Source organism: Salvelinus sp. IW2-2015, linkage group LG31 (genome assembly GCF_002910315.2).
Source record: "Salvelinus sp. IW2-2015 linkage group LG31, ASM291031v2, whole genome shotgun sequence".
NCBI lineage: Eukaryota > Metazoa > Chordata > Actinopteri > Salmoniformes > Salmonidae > Salvelinus > Salvelinus sp. IW2-2015.
Window position 1 is genome coordinate 18,166,601 of NC_036870.1, and position 21,383 is coordinate 18,187,983.

At 45.3% G+C, this 21,383-nt stretch overlaps 1 protein-coding gene across 4 annotated transcripts in view; it reads right to left on the minus strand.

The window, feature by feature from the left end:
* Positions 1-788: 788 nt before the first annotated feature.
* Positions 789-21,383, minus strand: part of phf14 (PHD finger protein 14) — a 37,363-nt gene continuing 16,768 nt past the window's right edge. Inside the window, exons 11-18 of one of the 4 annotated variants that reach the window (XM_070436362.1) lie at positions 19,800-19,906; positions 19,238-19,344; positions 16,962-17,057; positions 11,583-11,689; positions 9,798-9,929; positions 6,995-7,145; positions 6,415-6,477; positions 789-899 (exon numbers count right to left, since the gene is read on the minus strand). In XM_070436362.1, coding sequence (XP_070292463.1) covers positions 789-899; positions 6,415-6,477; positions 6,995-7,145; positions 9,798-9,929; positions 11,583-11,689; positions 16,962-17,057; positions 19,238-19,344; positions 19,800-19,906 — 874 coding nt within the window. Of the gene's footprint in view, positions 900-6,414; positions 6,478-6,982; positions 7,146-9,797; positions 9,930-11,582; positions 11,690-16,961; positions 17,058-19,237; positions 19,345-19,799; positions 19,907-21,383 lie in introns of all 4 variants that reach the window. The other 3 variants (XM_023975731.2, XM_070436364.1, XM_070436363.1) reach the window with 3 other exon arrangements.

Below are 21,383 nucleotides of genomic sequence, written 5' to 3' on the forward strand. Positions count from 1 at the left end.
CCTTCATGTCTTAAAGTAATGATGGACTGTCGTTTCTCTTTGCTTATTTGAGCTTTTCTTGCCATAATATGGACTGGTCTTTTACCAAATAGGGCTATCTTCTGTATACCATATCCTACCTTGTCACACCACAACTGATTGGCTCAAATGCATTAAGAAGGAAAGAAATTCCACAAATAACTTTTAACGAGGCACACCTGTTAATTGAAATGGATTCCAGGTGACTACCTCATGAAGCTGGTTGAGAGGAACGCCAAGAGTGTGCAAAGCTGTCATCAAGGCAAAGGGTGGCTACTTTGAAGAATCTCAGATATAAAATAATATGTTGATTTATTTAACACTTTTTTTGGTTACTACATGATTCCATATGTGTTTATTCATAGTTTTGATATCTTCACTATTATTCTACATGTAGAAAATAGTAAAATTAAAGAAAAACCCTTGAATGAGTAGGTGTGTCCAAACTTTTGACTGTAACCACAAACAAGTGACCCACCTCTGACGAGGTTCTCGTTGTCCCGGGTCTTTGCAGGCCTACAGTCGGTCCTAGTGTCGTCTGCTTTAGGTGTCTTCTTCTGCCATCGGCAGACTGGCGCTGACGCCGCTCCGAGAGCCGGTTCCTATGGAAACACACAGCTGATTAGCCGACACTGCCGTGTGGTGTGTGTGTGTGTGTGTGGTAATGGCGTAGAAGAAAGAGTACTATGCAGGCTAATAGAGTGAATAGAGTAGTCCCGTAAGTAACACAGGGGATTGTGTATGTATTAGTTCTGAGTGCGTTAGGGAGGTTAGGAGATGTAGGAATGTTTAGTAACAAATTTAGACCAATTACATACCTGCACCTCAAACTTCTCTTCTTCACAGATGGACACCCTCTTCCTCTTCTGCCCTCTGGTTCTCTGTGGAATACAGAACAGCATGTTAGGTTCATTTCGGACCCTTTTAACGAAACTAGATTTTTGTGCTAATTGATTGATCTGTGTGAATTGATGAGAGATAATTGACCTGAGCACTGGTCAGTCTCATGATCCTTGTGAAAGGTTATCAGCTAGGCATGCAAGGCACAAGGTCAAAACAAGGTCACAATATTTCTTTACTATGAGTTGTTGAGTGGTCAGGCAAATCTTTAGTTTTTGGTAGTTTGTCTGTGAATCTGTCAAAATAATAATTTGACTTAATTAGAGATATGCTCCACAAGGTATTAGCAGCATCAGAAAAATCTAACTTTATTTGTACCTTTCCTGTTCTGGAAAAGATTCTGGAGCCAGTGGAAGTTTGCTCCCTCAGCTGTTTATTCAGATTGTCAAACAAAGAAAACCCACTGTGGTCTCTGCCTTTTGCTACAATACAACAGAAAGCATAAACTGTTTCCAAATACATGTTTTGTTTGATTGTCCTGTATTTAATCCTCTACTGCCCAGTGAGGCTGGTGTTTTGTTTTACCTCTGGACATACAAGACAAGAGAGCCACACAGTGCTGTCTGTGGACTAGGTTCTATTCAACTGCACGAGAGAGAGTGAGAAAAAGAGGGGCGGGATAGACAGAGCGATAGAGAGAGAGAGAAGGGAGAGAAAGAGCTGTGGAGATATGGCTGCTCCCTCCCTCCCTCCCTGCCTTTCTCCCTCCACCTCTTCATGGATCCCACTTATCTACAGCCACCATACCCTGATCCTCCTCCGATATACCACCCCAGCCCTGCTTCCCCCCCGCCTCCCTATTCTCCCTCCCAGTCTCAGCTCCCCGAAAAAACACAACAGATATTCATCAGAGAAGAGGGGAGAAAAACACTCTCCAGTCCTCTTCCATTTTATTTCCCCCTAGTCTTTTGTTTTTAGACTGTCAATAACCAACCCCCTCCACACCTGGAAGGAGAGAGCCTGAGGAACACTCATTCTCTGTGGCCACTCACTGCCTGGTAAGTCAGAGAATAGCCCAGCTTCTGTCTGGTTGGCTGGCTGGCTGTCGCCGTCTTAGATAACACCCCAAAACACCCTGCTATTCCTTAATACAAAAAAAAGAAAAAAAAGAAAAGAACAACCAATCATAGACGTCTTCTACTCCTTCTGGAGGTTTTCACTCTCTGTATGTTCTGTCAGAGAGGGATGGAGAAAGGCAGGAGGGATGGAGGGGAGTGGGAGGAGGTGGTGAAGGGAGGATAGAGAGAGGAAGGTGGTGTAGAGGGAGGTGGTGTAGAGTGCTGTGGCGGTGAGTCTGGGTTAATGAGTTTTTCTGTTAGCACGTCTAAAGCAGAGTGCCCAGAAGTACGCTGGCCTGAGGACCCTGCTGCTGGAAGTACTCAGGGATTAAGCCAGCTTTTTCTGATTTCCTCTCGCCGCGTCCGCTCCAGTCGAGGAGCTTCAATGCTGCATTTATCTTCAAATGCGAGGGCAGCTGCTGAAAGGGCCCTGCTTTGCATTTTTAATGCTTTTACCAGGGCACCCTAGCGCTGGCACCGCTCTAAAGCCCTGTTTCAATTTATCAGGGCTGGCTAATCGACCTCCCGCTGGCCTCTGCATGGGGACGAGTGTTGGAGTGTGTGTATGTGTGTGCGAGGCCACAGGGGTAAGATGGCCCACTGCCACTCTGTGGTGCAGCTCAGCCTCCTCTGGCCCTTTTTCAGGACCTGCTGACTGAGTACACTGCCTACTGCAGGGTAGTGGCCTCTTCTAACTCAACATGTGCCCTCAAGGTCACAGAGTGTGGAGGATATCTGTTAGACATCCTACACACAGCCTGACAGCTATACTCCGTAACGCATCACTACTTTCAACACTCATTGAATGATTACATCTCAGAACCATCAGTTCCCGGACCCAAACGGTACCTAATTTTCAAGGAAGCTTGGTATTTGCTTCTTCTAGTAGAATCTACTGACAATATCTCAAATTATTAGGCCAATATCTCTAATTATTATCTCGAAAAAGAATAATTGCCAAAAACCATCCTGCATTTTCAAGGAGGCTTGGTTATCATTGCTTCTTCTTCTAGAATCTTCTGTGTGACAGTGTGTGTAATGGGGTGGTGATTAAACATGGCCCTGCTGCAACACCCCTCCATGATTACACAGGAACATCCTGTATGAACATATGCCATTAGTCTAGTGAGAATGATGATGAGAATGAAGTTACTACATCTAGTTACTGCTGGGTCCTCTGCTCCGTTAACTTCTCTAATCCTGCATGGTGCTGTGACATGATTCATGGCTGTTAAAGATGCAATGATGTACTTAATTAAAAGATTGATTTAGCTCAGTCGTACAAACTGCCCCCAGTTTTAATTTCCTCACCTGAACAGAGACCTTGATTAGGTATGCTGTGTGTGTGTGTGTGTGTGTGTGTGTTTGCACACTTTACCTTATATCTTATTTATTTTTAACCTTAGTCTGCATTGCACTGAACTCCGCATTGGATGTGTTGATCTTTCCCTGGCCAATCATAGATTACCTTAATGGAGTCAACCACTATAGGAACCAAACAGTTAAATAAACTCATACTCTGGGCCCTTTGTAAGGTGGTGCCACCCGCCCACCCGTCGCAGGCAGGCAGAGGTGGCTTAGAAGGGAGCGAGGAAGGAAGAGAGGGAGGGATGGAGGGAGCTAGGGAAGGAGGGAGGGCTGAAGTGAAGGAGCCAAGTAGCTGTGGTTCTAGCATTTAGCAGTTAGCATTTCTAATGATACGCGTTCCATCTGCCAAGTGGTGGCGGAGGAGCCAAAGGCAACAGATGGAATTGTTTTCACAATCTGTTTAAATATGTTGTTGATTTTTCTTCTTCCTTTAAAAAAAAAACATACAACCCGGATCCATCATTCGTTCGCTCGTGTCAGGAACAACAAGGAGATGTTTGATTCCCCCCTTTGTTAATATTCCAACTTCCTCTTACATGATTGTAGATTGGAAGTAGTTCAGTCCATTTGGATCAGTTTGAATCTGATGGCGGACCTGAAACAATGAGCCAGCGGGGGATGTTTGGGGCTGAACACCAGAGGAAGTGTGTGTTTGGATCCACCAGCTCTAGTTTACTGGCACGTCCACTAGCAATCCGGTTTAGTACAGCAGCGTGACCTATGTGTTCTGAATGGCCAGCCATTAGCCCGTGAGTCTGGCCTGTTATGATCTATATCTGTTGGGCTCTGTTAGTCTGGTCTGTTATGATCTATATCTGTTGGGCTCTGTTAGTCTGGCCTGTTATGATCTATATCTGTTGGGCTCTATTAGTCTGGTCTGTTATGATCTATATCTGTTGGGCTCTGAGCACCAGGCCAGACTATCTGTTAGCCAGGCCAGACTAACAGAGCCTATCTGTTCACTCTATTGTTCTGGCTGGTCTATCTGTTTTGGGCTCTGTTAGTTGAACTGGTATATCTATCTTTAGTTCTGGGCACTAATCTGTTTGGCTCTGTTGGCTCGGCGCTATCTATCTGGTTGGCTTGTTAGATCCTGGCCTGGTTATCTATCTTGTTTGGCTTTGTTAGTCTGGCCTGCGATATCGTATCTGTGGGCTCTGTTTAGTCCTGGCCTGGGCTATCTGTTTTGGGCTCTGTTAGTCTGGACTGGTATATCTGTGCTGTTGGGCTCTGTTTAGCCCTGAACTGGCTATAAGTCTATCTAGTTGGCCTGGGCATCTTCGTTATGCCTGTTGGTGACTGCGTTAGGTATCTATCTGTTTGAGCTGGTTAGTTGGCCGTGTCGGCCTGGCTATCTGTTTTGGCTTTGGTTAGTCTGGCCTGGGCTATCTGTTGGGCTCTGTTAGTCTGGCCTGGGCTATCTGTTTTTTGCTCTGTTAGTCGGGTCGTTAGGTCCGGCCTGGGCTATCTGTTGGGCTCTGTTAGTCTGGCTAGGCTATCTGTTGGGCTCTGTAGTCTGGCCTGGGCTATCTGATTGGGCTCTGTTAGTCTGGCCTGGGCTATCTGTTTGGCTCTGTTTAGTCTGGCCTTAGGCTATCTGTTTGGCCTTTAGTCTGGCCTGGGCTATTCTTTGGGCTCTGTTAGTCTGAACTGGTATATCTATCTGTTGGGCTTGTTAGTCTGGGCCTGGGCTATCTGTTTGGCTCTGTTAGTCTGGCCTTGGGCTATCTGTGGCTCTGTGTATTCTGAACTGGTATATCTATCTGTTGGCTCTGTTAGTCTGGCCTGTGCTATCTGTTGGGCTCTGTTAGTCTGGCCTGGGCTTATTCTGTGGCTCTATTAGTTCTGAACTGGGCTATCTATCTGTTTGTCTCGTGTTAGTCTGGCCTGGGCTAATCTAATCTGTTGGCTTTGTTAGTCTGAACGTTATATCTATTCTGTTAGTCTGGCCTGGGCTATCTATCTTGTTTGGCTCTGTTGGTCTGGCTGGGCTATCTATCTGTTTGGCTTTGTTAGTCTCCTGGCTTATCTATCTGTTTGGCTTTGTTTAGTCTGGCCTGGGCTATCTGTTGGGCTCTGTTAGTCTGGCCTGGGCTATCTGTTGGGCTCTGTTAGTCTGGCCTGGGCTATCTGTTGGGCTCTGTTAATCTGGCCTGATATACACTTCCTATGATGGAGTACTTTTAACCCCAGGTATAGGTTGACGGATTACTGTCTGTTTCTCCAAATCTGGATTATACAGTAGATGGCAGGACAATTCAAAAGGCTACCCCAGAAATATCAACCCAATCAACCCCTAAACTAGCAAAGTGGAGGCATTTAAAACCCATTTTGTCAGACCACCACTTAAAGGGATACTTCAGGATTAATGCTTTATCTACTTCCCGAGTCAGATGAACTTCTGGATACAATGTGTATGCCTCTGTGTCCAGTATGAAGGAAGTTAGAGGTCATTTCACAAACAAATGCTAACTAGCGTTAGCGCAATGACTGGAAGTCTATGAGTATCTACTAGCATGCTTTTAGCAATTAGACGGGCTTGTGTAAACAAAATAAATAACGTGTTTTATTATAATACAGTGCCTTCAGAAAGTATTCACACCCCTTGACTTTGTCCACATTTTGTTGTGTTACAGCCCGAATTTAAAATGGATTACATTTTGATTTTGTGTCACTAATCTGCACACAACACCCCATAATGTCAAAGTGGAATTATGTTTTTAGGAATTTTTACAAATTCATAAAAAAAAGTAAAGCTGAAATGTCTTAAGTAAATAAATATTCAAACCCTTTGTTATGACAAGCCTAATGAACTTCAGGAGTAAAAATTTCCTTAAGAAGTCACATAATAAGTTGCATGGGGTAACTGTGTGCAATAACGGTGTTTAACATGATTACTTAATGACTACCCCATCTCTGTACCGCGCACATACAATTATCTGTAAGGTCCTTCTGTCGAGCAGTGCATTTCAAGCACAGATTCAATGACAAAGACCAGGGAGGTTTTACAATGCCTCATAAAGAACACAGGTAAAAAATAAACACTAATAAAAGAGCAGACATTGAATACCTGGTTCAGTCTGCTTTCCAATAGACACTGGGAGACAAATCCACCATTCAGCAGGACAATAACCTAAAACGCAAGGCCAAATATACACTGAAGTTACTTACCAAGACGACATTGAATGTTTCTGAGTGGCTTAGTTACAGTTTTGACTTAAATTGGCTTGAAAATCTATGGCAAGACTTAGCAAAGATCAACAACCAACTTGACAGAGCTTGAAGAATTATAAAAATATTCTACAATCTAGGTTTTACAAAGCTCTTAGAGACTTACCCAGAAAGACTCACAGCTGTAATCACTGCCAAAGGGGATTCTAACATGTATTAACTCAGGGGGTTGAATACTTATCTAATCAAACTATATTAGTGTTTTATTTTCCATTAATAAAAAATAAAAAAATAAAACAGTATTTGACAGAGTATTTTCTCTCGATCGTTGACAAAAAATGACAATTAAATCTATTTTAATTACACCTTGTAACAACAAAATGTGTAAAAAGTGAAGGGGTGTGAATATTTTCTGAAGGCACTGTAAATAATAATATATATTTTTTAAAGTGTGTTTTATTACACACCGTGCCCCTCACATCTCGTTTCTTGGGCTCTGGGGACATCTCCTGAGGGATGAATTTGATTGGACCTTTAATCTGTCTCCGAGACCTTTTGGTGCCGTCGGGCAGTGTCTCCATGGCGATGTCGGCATCATCGCTACTGGCCTGGTCACACTCTGAACATTGCCTGAGGAGATGGAGGGAGGTAGAGAGAGAGAGAGATAGGAGGGAGTGAGAGAGATAGGAGGGAGGGAGGGAGAGAAAGAGTAAGAAATAGATGTTTCAGGGCCCAGAAACTGTTCTCTCCTCTATGCAGGGGTATTCATTTTACTATCTGTGAACATGTTATGCATGGAAAATAGGTTTCGGAAGCCTTTCTCTCTGATTACTATCAATGTCTGAACAACAGGACCTATATGCTGCTAATTATGTTGGGCAGAAAAACAAAACACTAAGATGTTTTTTTTGAAAAATACTGGTTTCCCAAAGCACTGAAATCTGAGCCTGGAGGTCCGACACTGGATCTGAGGAAAGGGGTTTCTGCTGACCCAGGCAAAGCATAAGACTGTGACATGGGTTTCTATCAGTATTAGAAGTTAGACAAAGTTAATATCGGTCTTAAAAGGTTAATATCAGTATTAGAAGTTAAGACAAAGTTAATATCGGTCTAAAAAGGTTAATATCAGTATTATAAGTTAAGACAAAGTGAACTTGTGGATCCTGTATGCGTTTCTGGTTCTGACTGAGAAGCCCTGTCTGCACCTTCCTTTCTGCCTCTGTGAAATTCCTGCCGTGCAGATCCTGATAATAAGGTAGGCTATGACTTGGCCTCGGCTCCACACAATTTCATCCATCCAAATGCTTTCTAATTTCCGCCCGCTGGAGCAGAACGCAACCACCCTCTCTTTTTCATGGTTAAATGAATTACTCCCAATCACAGACACGAGGAACGTGCAGGTTGAGGTGCCACAGAAACAAACAATACACACGTCTAAGATGTGCATGCGCACACACACACACACACACACACACACACACACACACACACACACACGCGTATATGCAAACGCATGTACACACACTACAATCCCCCATCCTCCTTCACTTCGGAAGTAAAAAGATTAGACTAGCTGCTCTATGGAGATAACTCACTATGGAAGTATCTCACTAAGCGACAGAGATGGAATACTATTGAAACTATTGAGACAGATACACAAAAGAGCTCCTCTATCTATCTATTCAGATAAGGACATCTAGCTCTGTGTGAAGTGGGACATTTCCACCATCTCTGCATTCTCTATCTGATAAATCTACTGCCACTGAGTAAGCTGAAATGTCACACTAAACATAAATAAATAAATGGTGGACATTAATGCATCTCCTACTACAAGTTATTATAAAACGGGTTGTTTGGATCCTGATTGGATGATATGCGGGAGTTGTGGGACAACTTTCGCAAAATACCATGACGTGTTAATCTCATCAATCCACTGTCCCGCAGCCCAGGCAGGAAATTCCTAAACTTCATCTCCCTCGGGGAAGAAAGCGTCTACACATTATTTCCCCATGCTACTAATTGGTTTGCAACAGTTGGGGAAACTAATAATTCACCATGGAAACCGTAAACACACAGAATTCCATTCATTCATTAACCAATGCAGAGCGGCCTGTGTAGGCCTATTTGATATAATGAAGTTCTTGTCTCTCATCATCATTGAATCTCTGCTAGCTAGCTACATGCCAATGATTTGTTTAGCGTAGCAACATCGGATGAACAGAATGCAAAAGTTATCCAATGCGGGCCTGGAGGCATGGGAAATAATGGCTGCGAGTGGCCATCGATGTGAGAGCTCACTCAAGAGTTATTGGCAGCCTCTGACATGGAGATCAGAAAGTGCTGGAGTGCCATTTTAGCTGGCAAAGATGTGAGTGGGACGTCCCATTCTCCGCCAGGCTGTCACCAACCAGCGCCAGGTCCACGGACAGTCCTTCCATCGAAGTCACTATTAACATCACCAACTAGCTTGGTTAGTTTGGACTCGCCAACCATGATAGTTGTTGCCTACGTAGGACTATTGGATATTTTTTTTAATCATTATTTATTGAAGTTCTTGTGTCATCATCATTGAATCTCTGCTAGCTAGCTACAAGCCAATGATTTGTTTAGCGTAGCCACGTCAAATGAATAGAATGATTAGAACTAATGACTGGGTCAAAACATGAGAAGAACTAATGACCAGCCCGCTTCGGTAGCAACTTCAGAATGCAAAAACAAATGTATTCATTAAAATAATGTTTATAATGGAAACATTTCATTAATATTTTTATAAATATGTTGACAACTGTTTTATAAAAGCAATAAGGCCCTCTAACCGGGAGTTTATTGTGTGATAACTCCCACCTAAGGGCTGTTCACAGCTCTTGGCTTCACCTCGGTCCTAAGAACTGCCCTAAATCGGGAATTATCACACAATAATCCCCGGGTTCTCATGCCTTATTGCTTAAATGACATGTTTTTATACAACAATGGTAAAACAATGTCATACCAGATGTACAGTGCAGTATGTCATTGCGATGGGTTGTGTGCTTGTGCTATGGACAGCACTTGATCCAACTTTTGCAACTCTTGTACCATTGAGTCCTCTAGCACCCATTCACATGTTCTCTCTCTTCCCCACCCCCCCTCTTTTCTTCCCCATCTACCTCCCCCTCTCTTTCTTCCCCATCCACTTCCCCCAGTCCGTCTCTTTCTTCCTCATCTACCTCCCCAAGTCCCTCCGTCTCTCTCTCTTTCTTCCCCATCTACCCCCCCCAGTCTCTCTCTCTCTCCCTCCCTCACCAGTAGCTGTTCTTGGTCTTCTTGGGCATGCGTGTCAGCGGAGGCTCCAGACAGCCCAGATGGTAGTAGAGCTTGCAGGTGTCACACAGGAGCAGGAGATGCTGGTCCTGGTTTTTCTTACAGATCCCACAGCTAAAAAGGAACACACACACATACAGTACCAGTCAAAAGTGTTAAAAAAATCAAAATATATTTAATATTTTAGATTCTTCAAAGTAACCATCCTTTGCCTTGATGACAGCTTTGCACACTCTTGGCATTCTCTCAACCAGCTTCATGAGGTAGTCACCTGGAATGCATTTCAATTAACAGGTGTGCCTTGTTAAAAAGTTAATTTGGGGAATTTCTTTCCTTCTTAATGTGTTTGAGACAATCAGTTGTGTTGTGACAAGGTAGGATTGGTATACAGAAGATAGCCCTATTTGGTAAAAGACCAAGTCCATATTATGGTATGAACAGCTCAAATAAGCAAAGCGAAATGACAGTCCATCATTACCTTAAGACATGAATGTAAGCCAATCCGGAAAGTGCAGTCGCAAAAACCATCAAGCGCTATGATGAAACTGGCTCTCATGAGGACTGCCACAGGAAAGGAAAACTCAGAGTTACCTCTGCTGCAGAGGATAAGTTCATTAGAGTTAACTGCACCTCATATTGCAGCCTAAATAAATGCTTCACAGAGTTCAAGTAACAGACACATCTCAACATCAACTGTTCAGAGGAGACTGTGAATCAGGCCTTCATGGTCGAATTGCTGCAAGGAAACCACTACTAAAGGACACTAATAAGAAGAGACTTATTTGGGACAAGAAACATGAGCAATGGACATTAGACCGGTGGAAATCTGTCCTTTGGTCTGATGAGGCCAAATTTGAGATTTTTGGTTCCAACCGCCGTGTCTTTGTGAGACGCAGAGTAGGTGAACGGATGATCTCTGCATGTGTGGTTCCCACCGTGAAGTACAGTATGGAGGAGGAGGTGTGATGGTGCTTTTCTGGTGACACTGTCTGAGATGTATTTAGAATTCAAGGCATACTTAACCAGCATGGCTACCACAGCATTCTGCAGTGATACGCCATCACATCTGGTTTTCACTTAGTGGGACTATAATTTGTTTTTCAACAGGACAATGACCCAACACACCTCCAGGCTGTGTAAGGGCTATTTGACCAAGAAGGCATCCACAATCACCACACCTCAACCCAATTGAGATGGTTTGGGATGAGTTGGGCCGTAGAGTGAAGGAAAAGCAGCCAACAAGTGCTCAGTATATGTGGGAACTCCTTCAAGACTGTTGGAAAAGCATTCCTCATGAAGCTGTTTGAGAGAATGCCAAGAGTGTGCAAAGCTGTCATCAAGGGTAGCTACTAAGAATGTAAAATCTAAAATATATTTTGATTTGTTTAACACTTTTTTGGTTACTACATGATTCCATGTGTTATTTCATAGTTTATGTCTTCACTATTATTCTACAATGTAGAAAATAGTAAAAATAAAGAAAAACCCTTGAGTGGATATCTGTGTTCAAACTGTTGACTAGTACTGTACATACAGGAAATACATCAAAATCAACTCTAAGAAGATAGTTCTCAGATGAGAAGCTAGATATAAAGAGCATATAAAAGAAATCAGGTATGATAATACATACTCCTTAGGAATAGTGATGGTTGTAGAGTGTTGGAGTGCCCCAGGGTTGAATACTGGGACCTCTCTGATTGCCCAGTCACTCAATATGAGACTTTTACTTGTTTGTAATGCCTGTTGTTTGAATGTTTGTTTGTTTACCTGTAGAGGACAGCTGGTAGGTTGGAGGACTTCCCAGGAGCTCCTCCCTCCTTCTTGCTGGGCTTCCTCTCTTTTGGGGATTTCAGGACCAATGGGGAGTTCAGTTTCTGTCACGGAGAGAGACACGTCACACAATCAACTCATAGGTGTAGTGGAGACTTCAGAGAGAAGCAGTGAAGGACAGAAATGTCAAAGGTGTCCACAGAGAGGAGGGAGAGGGACGGAGGGATGGGGGAGAGAGAGCGATAGCGAGAGAGAGAGTGGGAACCTATTGTTGGTCAGTAGACAGACAGACAGACAGAGGCGGATGTGGGTCTATTTCTCCCCAGCATCTCGTTGGCTGCATGATGGCTACTGTCTGTCGCAGGTTAATTAGAAAACGTATCTGCTAGGGAGCTACTGGGGAGCTACTGGGCCACTAAGCAGACAGGCTTCTCACTTGGGCAGTTCTAATCTGAGCACGCTCAGTACGCTGTCGCCCACGGCTCCCAGGGACCAGTCCTATAGGGGGACCTAAGAGAGAGGGGCCAGGGCCACAGGACCCCAGGGTGTGTGTGTGTTTGTCTGGGGTGTGTTATCTACTAATTGTGGACCACAGTCTCCTGGTGCAATAGCTCAGTGAGTAAAAAATCCCTCCACTACTGATAGAGGGAAGTCCCCTGTCAGTTAGAGTTAATATCAAAGAGATGTGTGTGAAGGTATCTGCTAAAATAAGAATCGGAGACAGGGAGTGAGAACCAGCCTCAGGCCATCTGTCTGGTTCATACTGGGAGTCAGACAGGCTCTGAGGCAGTGGGGGACTGAGCGGTGAGCACACACACACTAACACAGCATAAACACACACAGCACACACACAAACGGCACCCTGGGGAAGGGTCAGCTGATTGGCACGCCTTCAAGGAAGAGTCTCGGTGTGTGACACACACGTGCACAGCATTTCAAATGTGATGCTTTACCTCCGTGCCAAGCGGAACACTGCCAGGCAATGTTAATGAAGTATCTCATTGGTTAAAAAGCTGTGACCGAGGTGTTTTAAAGTTTCACAATGTCTTCACTTTTAGAGAGTACCTCTCTCTCTCCCTTAGGCGACAACACTGAGTCAATGTCTTGGATGAGGGCTGGGGCTGCGGTTGCGAACAGCAGTCATTTCTGGTAATGTAAGGGATGGGACGGGCAGAAGGAGGGGAAATAAAAAATGAAAAGGTATCAGATAGATGACACAAAGCAACGCGGGGACGTGACTGATGTAGCCACTTAAACCTTTCTACGTTTCTAATTATGGGATTTATGGAGGTCGTTGCAGATTCACGTCGTTCGTTCAGTCGTTCTTTCCTTCCAGTCTTTCTTCACATCCTCTAGCTGTATCGCTCCATCCATTTATCTGAAGCCCCCATCGCAGCCCGATCGCAAGCCATACTTTTAATCAAGCATCATGCATTCAGTTAGCCGCTTGCGTAGATTTCTAAAGGGCTGATTACATATGCAGTCTACGGGCAACTGTATGTTGTATTATCTAGGACTACCCCCTAACCTTAGAGAGATTGGTGGTAACCAGAGGGGTGTGTGTGTACGTGTCTTGCTATAGCATCCTGTCAGAGCACTAGCTCTCTGCAGGCCTCTCCGCCTAAGTTCTCATTCTCACCTAAACACAGCACAGCACAACACACACACCTCACACACACGCAAACCCACCTCGCACACACACACACCTCGCACACACACACACACCTCGCACAGACACACGAAACGTCGCCCATGCACCAACACACACCTCGCACAGAACACACAACCTCGCACAGACACACACCTCGCACAGACACCTCGTTACAGACACACACCTCACACAAACCTTGTCGTTTCAAAAGTGTCATGTGAGAGAGGCTGTCTGAGACTGCGTCAGTGCATTACCCTGCTGCCTTCCCCTCTCACGCACAGAGCCTGTCTGGTTATTAATCTCTTCAGTTTCCAGTACATTACCCTGCTGCCTCCCCTCTCACAGCACAGAGCCTGTCTGGTTATTAATCTCTTCAGTGTCAGTACATTACCTGCTGCGCCTCCCCTCTCACAGCCCAGAGCCTGTCTGGTTATTCATCTCTTCAGTGTCAGTGCATTACCCTGCTGCCTCCCCTCTCACAGCACAGAGCCTGTCTGGTTATAATCTCTTCAGTGTCAGTACATTACCCTGCTGCCTCCCTCTCACAGCACAGAGCCTGTCTGGTTATTCATCTCTTCAGTGTCAGTGCATTACCCTGCTGCCTCCCCTCTCACAGCACAGAGCCTGTCTGGTTTTAATCTCTTCAGTGTCAGTACATTACCCTGCTGCCTCCCCTCTCACAGCACAGAGCCTGTCTTGGTTATTAATCTCTTCAGTGTCAGTACATTACCCTGCTGCCTCCTCTCTCACAGTACAGAGCCTGTCTGGATATTAATCTCTCATGTCAGTACAATTACCCTGCTGCCTCCCTCTCACAGCACAGAGCCTGTCTGGTTATTAATCTCTTCAGTGTCAGTGCATTACCCTGCGCCTCCCCTCTCACAGCACAGAGCCTGTCTGGTTATAATCTCTTCAGTGTCAGTACATTACCCTGCTGCCTCCCCTCTCACAGCACAGAGCCTGTCTGGTTATTAACTCTTCAGTGTCAGTACATTACCCTGCTGCCTCCCCTCTACAGCACAGAGCCTGTCTGGTTATTAATCTCTTCAGTGTCAGTACATTACCCTGCTGCCTCCCCTCTCACAGCACAGAGCCTGTCTGGTTATTAATCTCTTCAGTGTCAGTGCATTACCCTGCTGCCTCCCCTCTCACAGCACAGAGCCTGTCTGGTTATTAATCTCTTCAGTGTCAGTACATTACCCTGCTGCCTCCCCTCTCACAGCACAGAGCCTGTCTGGTTATTAATCTCTTCAGTGTCAGTACATTACCCTGCTGCCTCCCCTCTCACAGCACAGAGCCTGTCTGGTTATTCATCTCTCTTCAGTGTCAGTGCATTACCCTGCTGCCTCCCCTCTCTCAGCACAGAGCCTGTCTGGTTATTAATCTCTTCAGTGTCAGTACATTACCCTGCTGCCTCCCCTCTCACAGCACAGAGCCTGTCTGGTTATTAATCTCTTCAGTGTCAGTGCATTACCCTGCTGCCTCCCCTCTCACAGCACAGAGCCTGTCTGGTTATTAATCTCTTCAGTGTCAGTGCATTACCCTGCTGCCTCCCCTCTCACAGCACAGAGCCTGTCTGGTTATTCATCTCTTCAGTGTCAGTACATTACCCTGCTGCCTCCCCTCTCACAGCACAGAGCCTGTCTGGTTATTCATCTCTTCAGTGTCAGTACATTACCCTGCTGCCTCCCCTCTCACAGACAGAGCCTGTCTGGTTATTAATCTCTTCAGTGTCAGGCATTACCCTGCTGCCTCCCCTCTCACAGCACAGAGCCTGTCTGGTTATTAATCTCTTCAGTGTCAGTGCATTACCCTGCTGCCTCCCCTCTCACAGCACAGAGCCTGTCTGTATTTATCTCTTCAGTGTCAGTGCATTACCCTGCTGCCCCCTCTCACAGCACAGAGCCTGTCTGGTTATTAATCTCTTCAGTGTCAGTACATTACCCTGCTGCCTCCCCTCTACAGCACAGAGCCTGTCTGGTTATTATCTCTTCAGTGTCAGTACATTACCCTGCTGCCTCCCCTCTCACAGCACAGAGCCTGTCTGGTTATTAATCTCTTCAGTGTCAGTACATTACCCTGCTGCCTCCCCTCTCACAGCACAGAGCCTGTCTGGTTATTAATCTCTTCAGTGGCAGTACATTACCCTGCTGCCTCCCCTCTCACAGCACAGAGCCTGTCTGGTTATTCATCTCTTCAGTGTCAGTACATTACCCTGCTGCCTCCCCTCTCACAGCACAGAGCCTTTCTTGTATATAATCTCTTCAGTGTCAGTGCATTACCCTGCTGCCTCCCCCTCACAGCACAGAGCCTGTCTGGTTATTAATCTCTTCAGTGTTAGTACATTACCCTGCTGCCTCCCCTCTCACAGCACAGAGCCTGTCTGGTTATAATCTCTTCAGTGTCAGTGCATTACCCTGCTGCCTCCCCTCTCACAGCACAGAGCCTGTCTGGTTATTCATCTCTTCAGTGTCAGTACATTACCCTGCTGCCTCCCCTCTCACAGCACAGAGCCTGTCTGGTTATTAATCTCTTCAGTGTCAGTACATTACCCTGCTGCCTCCCCTCTCACAGACAGAGCCTGTTCTGGTTATTCATCTCTTCAGTGTCAGTACATTACCCTGCTGCCTCCCCTCTCACAGCACAGAGCCTGTCTGGTTATTAATCTCTTCAGTGTCAGTACATTACCCTGCTGCCTCCCCTCTCACAGCACAGAGCCTGTCTGGTTATTAACTCTTCAGTGCAGTACATTACCCTGCTGCCTCCCCTCTCACAGTAACAGAGCCTGTCTGGTTATTCATCTCTTCAGTGTCAGTACATTACCAAGTTTAGATTAGATCAGGATTTACACACATTATCAGTATATCATCTCTCAAGCTAATTCTGTCCCTGTTTATATCTGTACGTTTAAGTTCAAGTTATCACATAACATTGTTAACTTGTGCACCGTTTCAATTTCGATCATCTTGGATTCAGTCATTTCACACACTACCTAAGTGTGAATAATGTTTCACTGGTTGTTGCCTTGGACAGAATTTCTGAATAAAATATTTTTTAATGGCACTTCCAAACAGGCTCTGTTACTTAAAAAAGTAAAAAGGTCTCACAGAGCAATTTCTGTAGAGCCGCATTTCGCACTCATTAAACGACCCATCACCCGTGGCGACGCACCTAGGCGATTTGGTTGCCATGGCAAGTGGGAACGTGATAGAAAGCAAGCGGACCGTGTCTAACTTCATTTAGAGTGGAGCAGAGCCAGGTCTGGTCTGCCTTTATGGCAAATGACAGGTCAATCACTTAGTGTAAATGAAAGATGTTGTTTTTTTTACAGGAGCCTATTACGGGCTGCAGAATTACCCCACGGTAACTCTGTGGGTTGCTACGGCAGGTTGCTATGGCCAATCTAGATTCCTCTCAATCCCTCATCATCACCAGCTCCTGGGCATGTAGCAGGGAGACCTGTCCGGTTGGAGTTTAATCCTCTGACTTTCTAACCAACTTTTCTGTTCTGTTTCTGTTCTGCGTAGGCGTGATGAAACAACAAATGAAGGACCGGTGCTGGAGCTTGGTTTAGTGGGAGTGTTGCCAACTCAGGAATAAACATAAGAAAGAAAGATAGGAGGAGGAGAATGGATGAGGAGGAAAGGAGGATGAGAAAGTGGACAGAGGAGGAAGAGGGAAGGAGGACAAGAGGAGGAGGAGAAAGTTATGTGATATTAACATACCTGTCCTAGGATTCCTCCCAACATGGTCCATATGGCATGGCCCTCACTCCTCAGAACACCGTTGACATTCTGCAGGTCCTCCAGAGACTCACACAGCTACAGAAAGGGAGAGACAGACAGCTTATGTTGTGTGTGTGTGTGTGTGTGTGTTTGTGTGTGTGTGTGAGTGTGAGTGTGAGAGAGAGATGCACACACATACCCTTATACTACCCCTTACAAAGAGAAACATCAAAGGACACATACACACACAGGTAAAAACACCTGTCATGTCTATATTTGAAAACAGACAATAGATACGATGTGAAGCTCCTCAAAGAAAGAGATGAGAGGAGGAAAAGAGGTGAGTATTATTAACTGGATGTGAATCTCAAGTACTGTACGCTCTCTGTAACTCTGTCTCCTTCTCCCTCTTCCTCCCCCTCTATCTCTCTTTCTCTCTCTCTGTAATGCTCTGTCTGTCTCCTGTCTTTTCCTCTCCATCTCTCTGTAATTCTCTGTCTCCTCTTCCCCCGCTCACCAGCTCTCTGTCTCTGTCCTCTCTCTTCCTCCCCCTCTCTTTCTCCATCTCTCCGTAACTCTCTGTCTGTCTCCTTCTCCCTCTTCCTCCCTCTCTCTTTCTCCATTCCTCTGTCTGTCTCCTCCCTCTTCCTCCCCCTCTCTGTCTCCATTCCTCTGTCTGTCTCCTCTCTCTTCCTCCCCCTCTCCGTAACTCTCTGTCTGTCTCCTTCTCCCTCTTCCTCCCCCTCTCTTTCTCCATTCCTCTGTCTCCTCCCTCTTCCTCCCCCTCCCTTTCTCCATTCCTCTGTCTGTCTCCTCCCTCTTCCTCCCCCTCTCTTTCTCCATTCCTCTGTCTGTCTCCTCTCTCTTCCTCCCCCTTCCTTTCCCCTCCCTTCTTCTTCTCTCTTTTTCCTTCTCCCTCTTCCTCCCCCTCTCTTTCTCCGTGCGTCTGTCTCCTCCCTCTTCCTCCCCCTCTCTTTCTCCATTCCTCTGTCTGTCTCCTCCCTCTTCCTCCCCCTCTCTTTCTCCATTCCTCTGTCTGTCTCCTCTCTCTTCCTCCTCCTCTCTTTCTCCATCTCTCCATAATTCTCTGTCTCCTTCTCCCTCTTCCTCCCCCTCTCTTTCTCCATGCATCTGTCTCCTCCCTCTTCCTCCCGCTCTCTTTCTCCATTCCTCTGTCTGTCTCCTCTCTCTTTCTCCATCTCTCTGTAACTGTCTGTCTCCTCTCTCTTCCTCCCCCTCTCTTTCTCCATTACTCTGTCTGGCTCCTTCCCTCTCTATCTCAATCTCTCTCTGGGCTTTACTTAATCAGCTCTGCCAGAGGAGGTGAAAGGGAAACGTTCACTAACACCTCACATTATCTCCCAGAGATGACTGAGTCTACCACCTCCTCCTCCACCCCCCCCCCCTTGTCAGGGACTTTATAGCTGTATCAGTAGCTAGACTTCTAATCTTAATTATCCTTCTCCCTCTCTGTGTTTCTCCATCTCTCCCAGGGCCACTTCTCCCTCTTTCCCTCTCTGTGTTTCTCCATCTCTCCCAGGGCCGCTTCTCCCTCTTTCCATCTCTGTGTTTCTCCATCTCTCCCAGGGCCGCTTCTCTCTCTTCATCGCTCTCTCGCTCCTTCTCTATTTTTCTCTTTCCATCTCCATGTAAAAGCAAGTCGAGCGGTGCAATTAGCAACACACACTCCATTAATAACGCCTAATACGTGTGGCAGAAAGACTGAACGCAACATTAACTCCCCTGACTTTTACTCCGCTATTTTATTCCCTTCTTCATCGGGCCTGATGGAGCGAAGCTGCCCTGCGCCACCGTACCCAGGTCACATGGGGAGGACAGATGAAAGGAGATAGATGGAGAGACAGAGAAAGAGAGAAGAGGGACACAGAGAGATTGAGGGAGAACAAGATGGATAGAGCGAGAGACAGAGATGAGAGATGGCGAGAGCTAGACGGAGGAGGAACAAGAACGCTCTTAAAATGGCATTTTTCACGGTATGTAGTAAAACAGTGGTTAATGTGTCATTGTAGGTTTATGAATGATGCACTGTCTGTGTTTCTGAAGACTAGAGGCCATGTAGTACAAAGACATAGCACAGCTTCAGTGTGAGGACTCAGAGCAACGCTACTGGAGAATCACTGGTAAACCCCTAGTGACTGGTTGATAACAATGTGGATTAACATTTTGTCCACCATCTCCCTGGCCGTGTCTACTACCACAGAGCAGTCAAGCAAGCATGTTTTTCGGTGGTTTTTACGGCTTGTACCCCTACTAACCTTGTTGTAGTCGACGTGCAGCTTCTCCTGCTCACTCTCCAGCTTGTCTTTGAGGCTCTTCTGCTCAGAGATATTGTCCTGGATCTGTACCATCTTCATGTTCCTCTCTGCATAGCAATAAGGACACCAATCAATAAACCACCATCCCAATCTATACACACACATCAATAGGACCGATCCCAATCTATCTCCATCTATATACAGGAAAAGGCACATGAGAAACAGCGTGTGCTGATCTGATGGGAGATAGCTGGGGGATGTTGCTCAAGGTTACTGGCACGCTGTGTCGTCACACAAACACGTGCGAGAGCACACACCTATCCACACACATGCGAGCGCACACATTCACGCACAAACACACATCTGGCAATGGCATCATCATCATTCATTTTGGGGAAGAACATGTATTTTTTCTAAGGCTGCATGCTGAGAGCCTATAGAACTCTGGCACAGACTCTCAGACAGTTCACATTTAGTAACAACATGAAGTATAATCGTGTATTAGGTTGGTAATGTAAGTCTATGTAGCCATCAGTCAGCTGGTTTTTGTTTCCCTGCTCACCCAGGTAATAGTTGACGAAGTCTGCAGTGAGGGCGGGCTGCTTGTGTTTCCTGCGTCCGTCCACACTGGCACTGATGTCTGACGTGTCTACGGGAAAGATGTCCGTGCTGAAGAAGAAATAAAACAGGGCAGACCCGGGATTTGAACCGACAACCCCCTGGTTGCTGGTCCACCTCTCTAACCTCTAAGCCCCTCCCTGATGAGGGGAAAAAGGTGCAGCTCTCGCACTTCCAGTTAAAACTAATCTTTATGAATTCTAGGGGTGTGCCAAGTAGTCGGACAAAACGAGTATTGTAACTGATTTGGCCAATTTATGGATACGATTATGATCGGAGTATTTTTTGTAATTATCCGTGATTGGAAAAACAGTTATTTTCGGGTGCCAGCAAGCATCTTTCTCATGTCGTTCAGATAATGTCTTTGAGTCAGGCATGTGTGTAGTCTAAATAACTCAACTGGCTAGTTTGCCTGTCTGTAAAGAGAAGGGCGGGCTGTACGTTGATCCTGCTGCTCTGATTGGATAATTTCACCGGATTACTTTATTTTATATTTTAACTTTACCTCGCATGTTTTCAGTCTGATCATTTAGATTGCTGCCGACTGCTACTATGATGAATCACATGGTGAGAACATTTGCTATCAAGCTATCAATGTGCATAATATCTAAAAATTGGGGCAAGGGTAGGGAAAAAATATGAAACTGATGCACATTTTGACTGAGTGACAGCAAACTTGACGGTCCGCTGCACGTTGAGGACACAGACACACACACCCCTCCGCGCACTGCTCCTAATTTGCAGTGAGAACATGCAGGGAGGTATTTTGCCAATACCTATTTAGGCATAATAAAATCCTATCACGAGTATCATCCGATCCGAATATCAACTGTCAATTTACGGATACGATTACGAATATGAGTACTGCCATGTTGGCACAACCCTAATAAATTCTACATTTGGGCTACACCTCAACTATCGGTCGATCTGAACACTGTCTTTTCCCACAGACATAAATCCTCTACAGGAATGATGTCCCCCCCACGGGACGGTTAAGCTAAAGTAGGCTAATGTGATTAGCATGAGGTTGTAAGTAACATTAAAATTACCCAGGACATAGGGCAGTAAGCTTAAATTCTTGTTAATCTAACTGCACTGTCCAATTTACAGTAGCTGTTACAGTGAAATAATACCATGCTATTGTTTGAGGAGAGGGCACAATTATAAACTTGAAAATATATAAATAAACCAATTAGGCACATTTGGGCAGTCTTGACACAACATTTTGAACAGATATGCAATGGTTCATTGGATCAGTCTAAACCTTTGCACATACACTGCTGCCATCTATTGGCCAAAATCTAAATTGTGCCTGGGCTGGAATAATACATTAGGGCCTTTCTCTTGCATTTCAAAGATGATGGTATTATCTTTTACCAGATCTAATGTGTTATATTCTCCTACATTAATTTCACATTTCCACAAACTTCAAAGTGTTTCCTTTCAAATGGTATCAATAATATGCATATCCTTGCTTCAGGTACTGAGCTACAGGCAGTTAGATTTGGGTATGACATTAGGTGAAAAT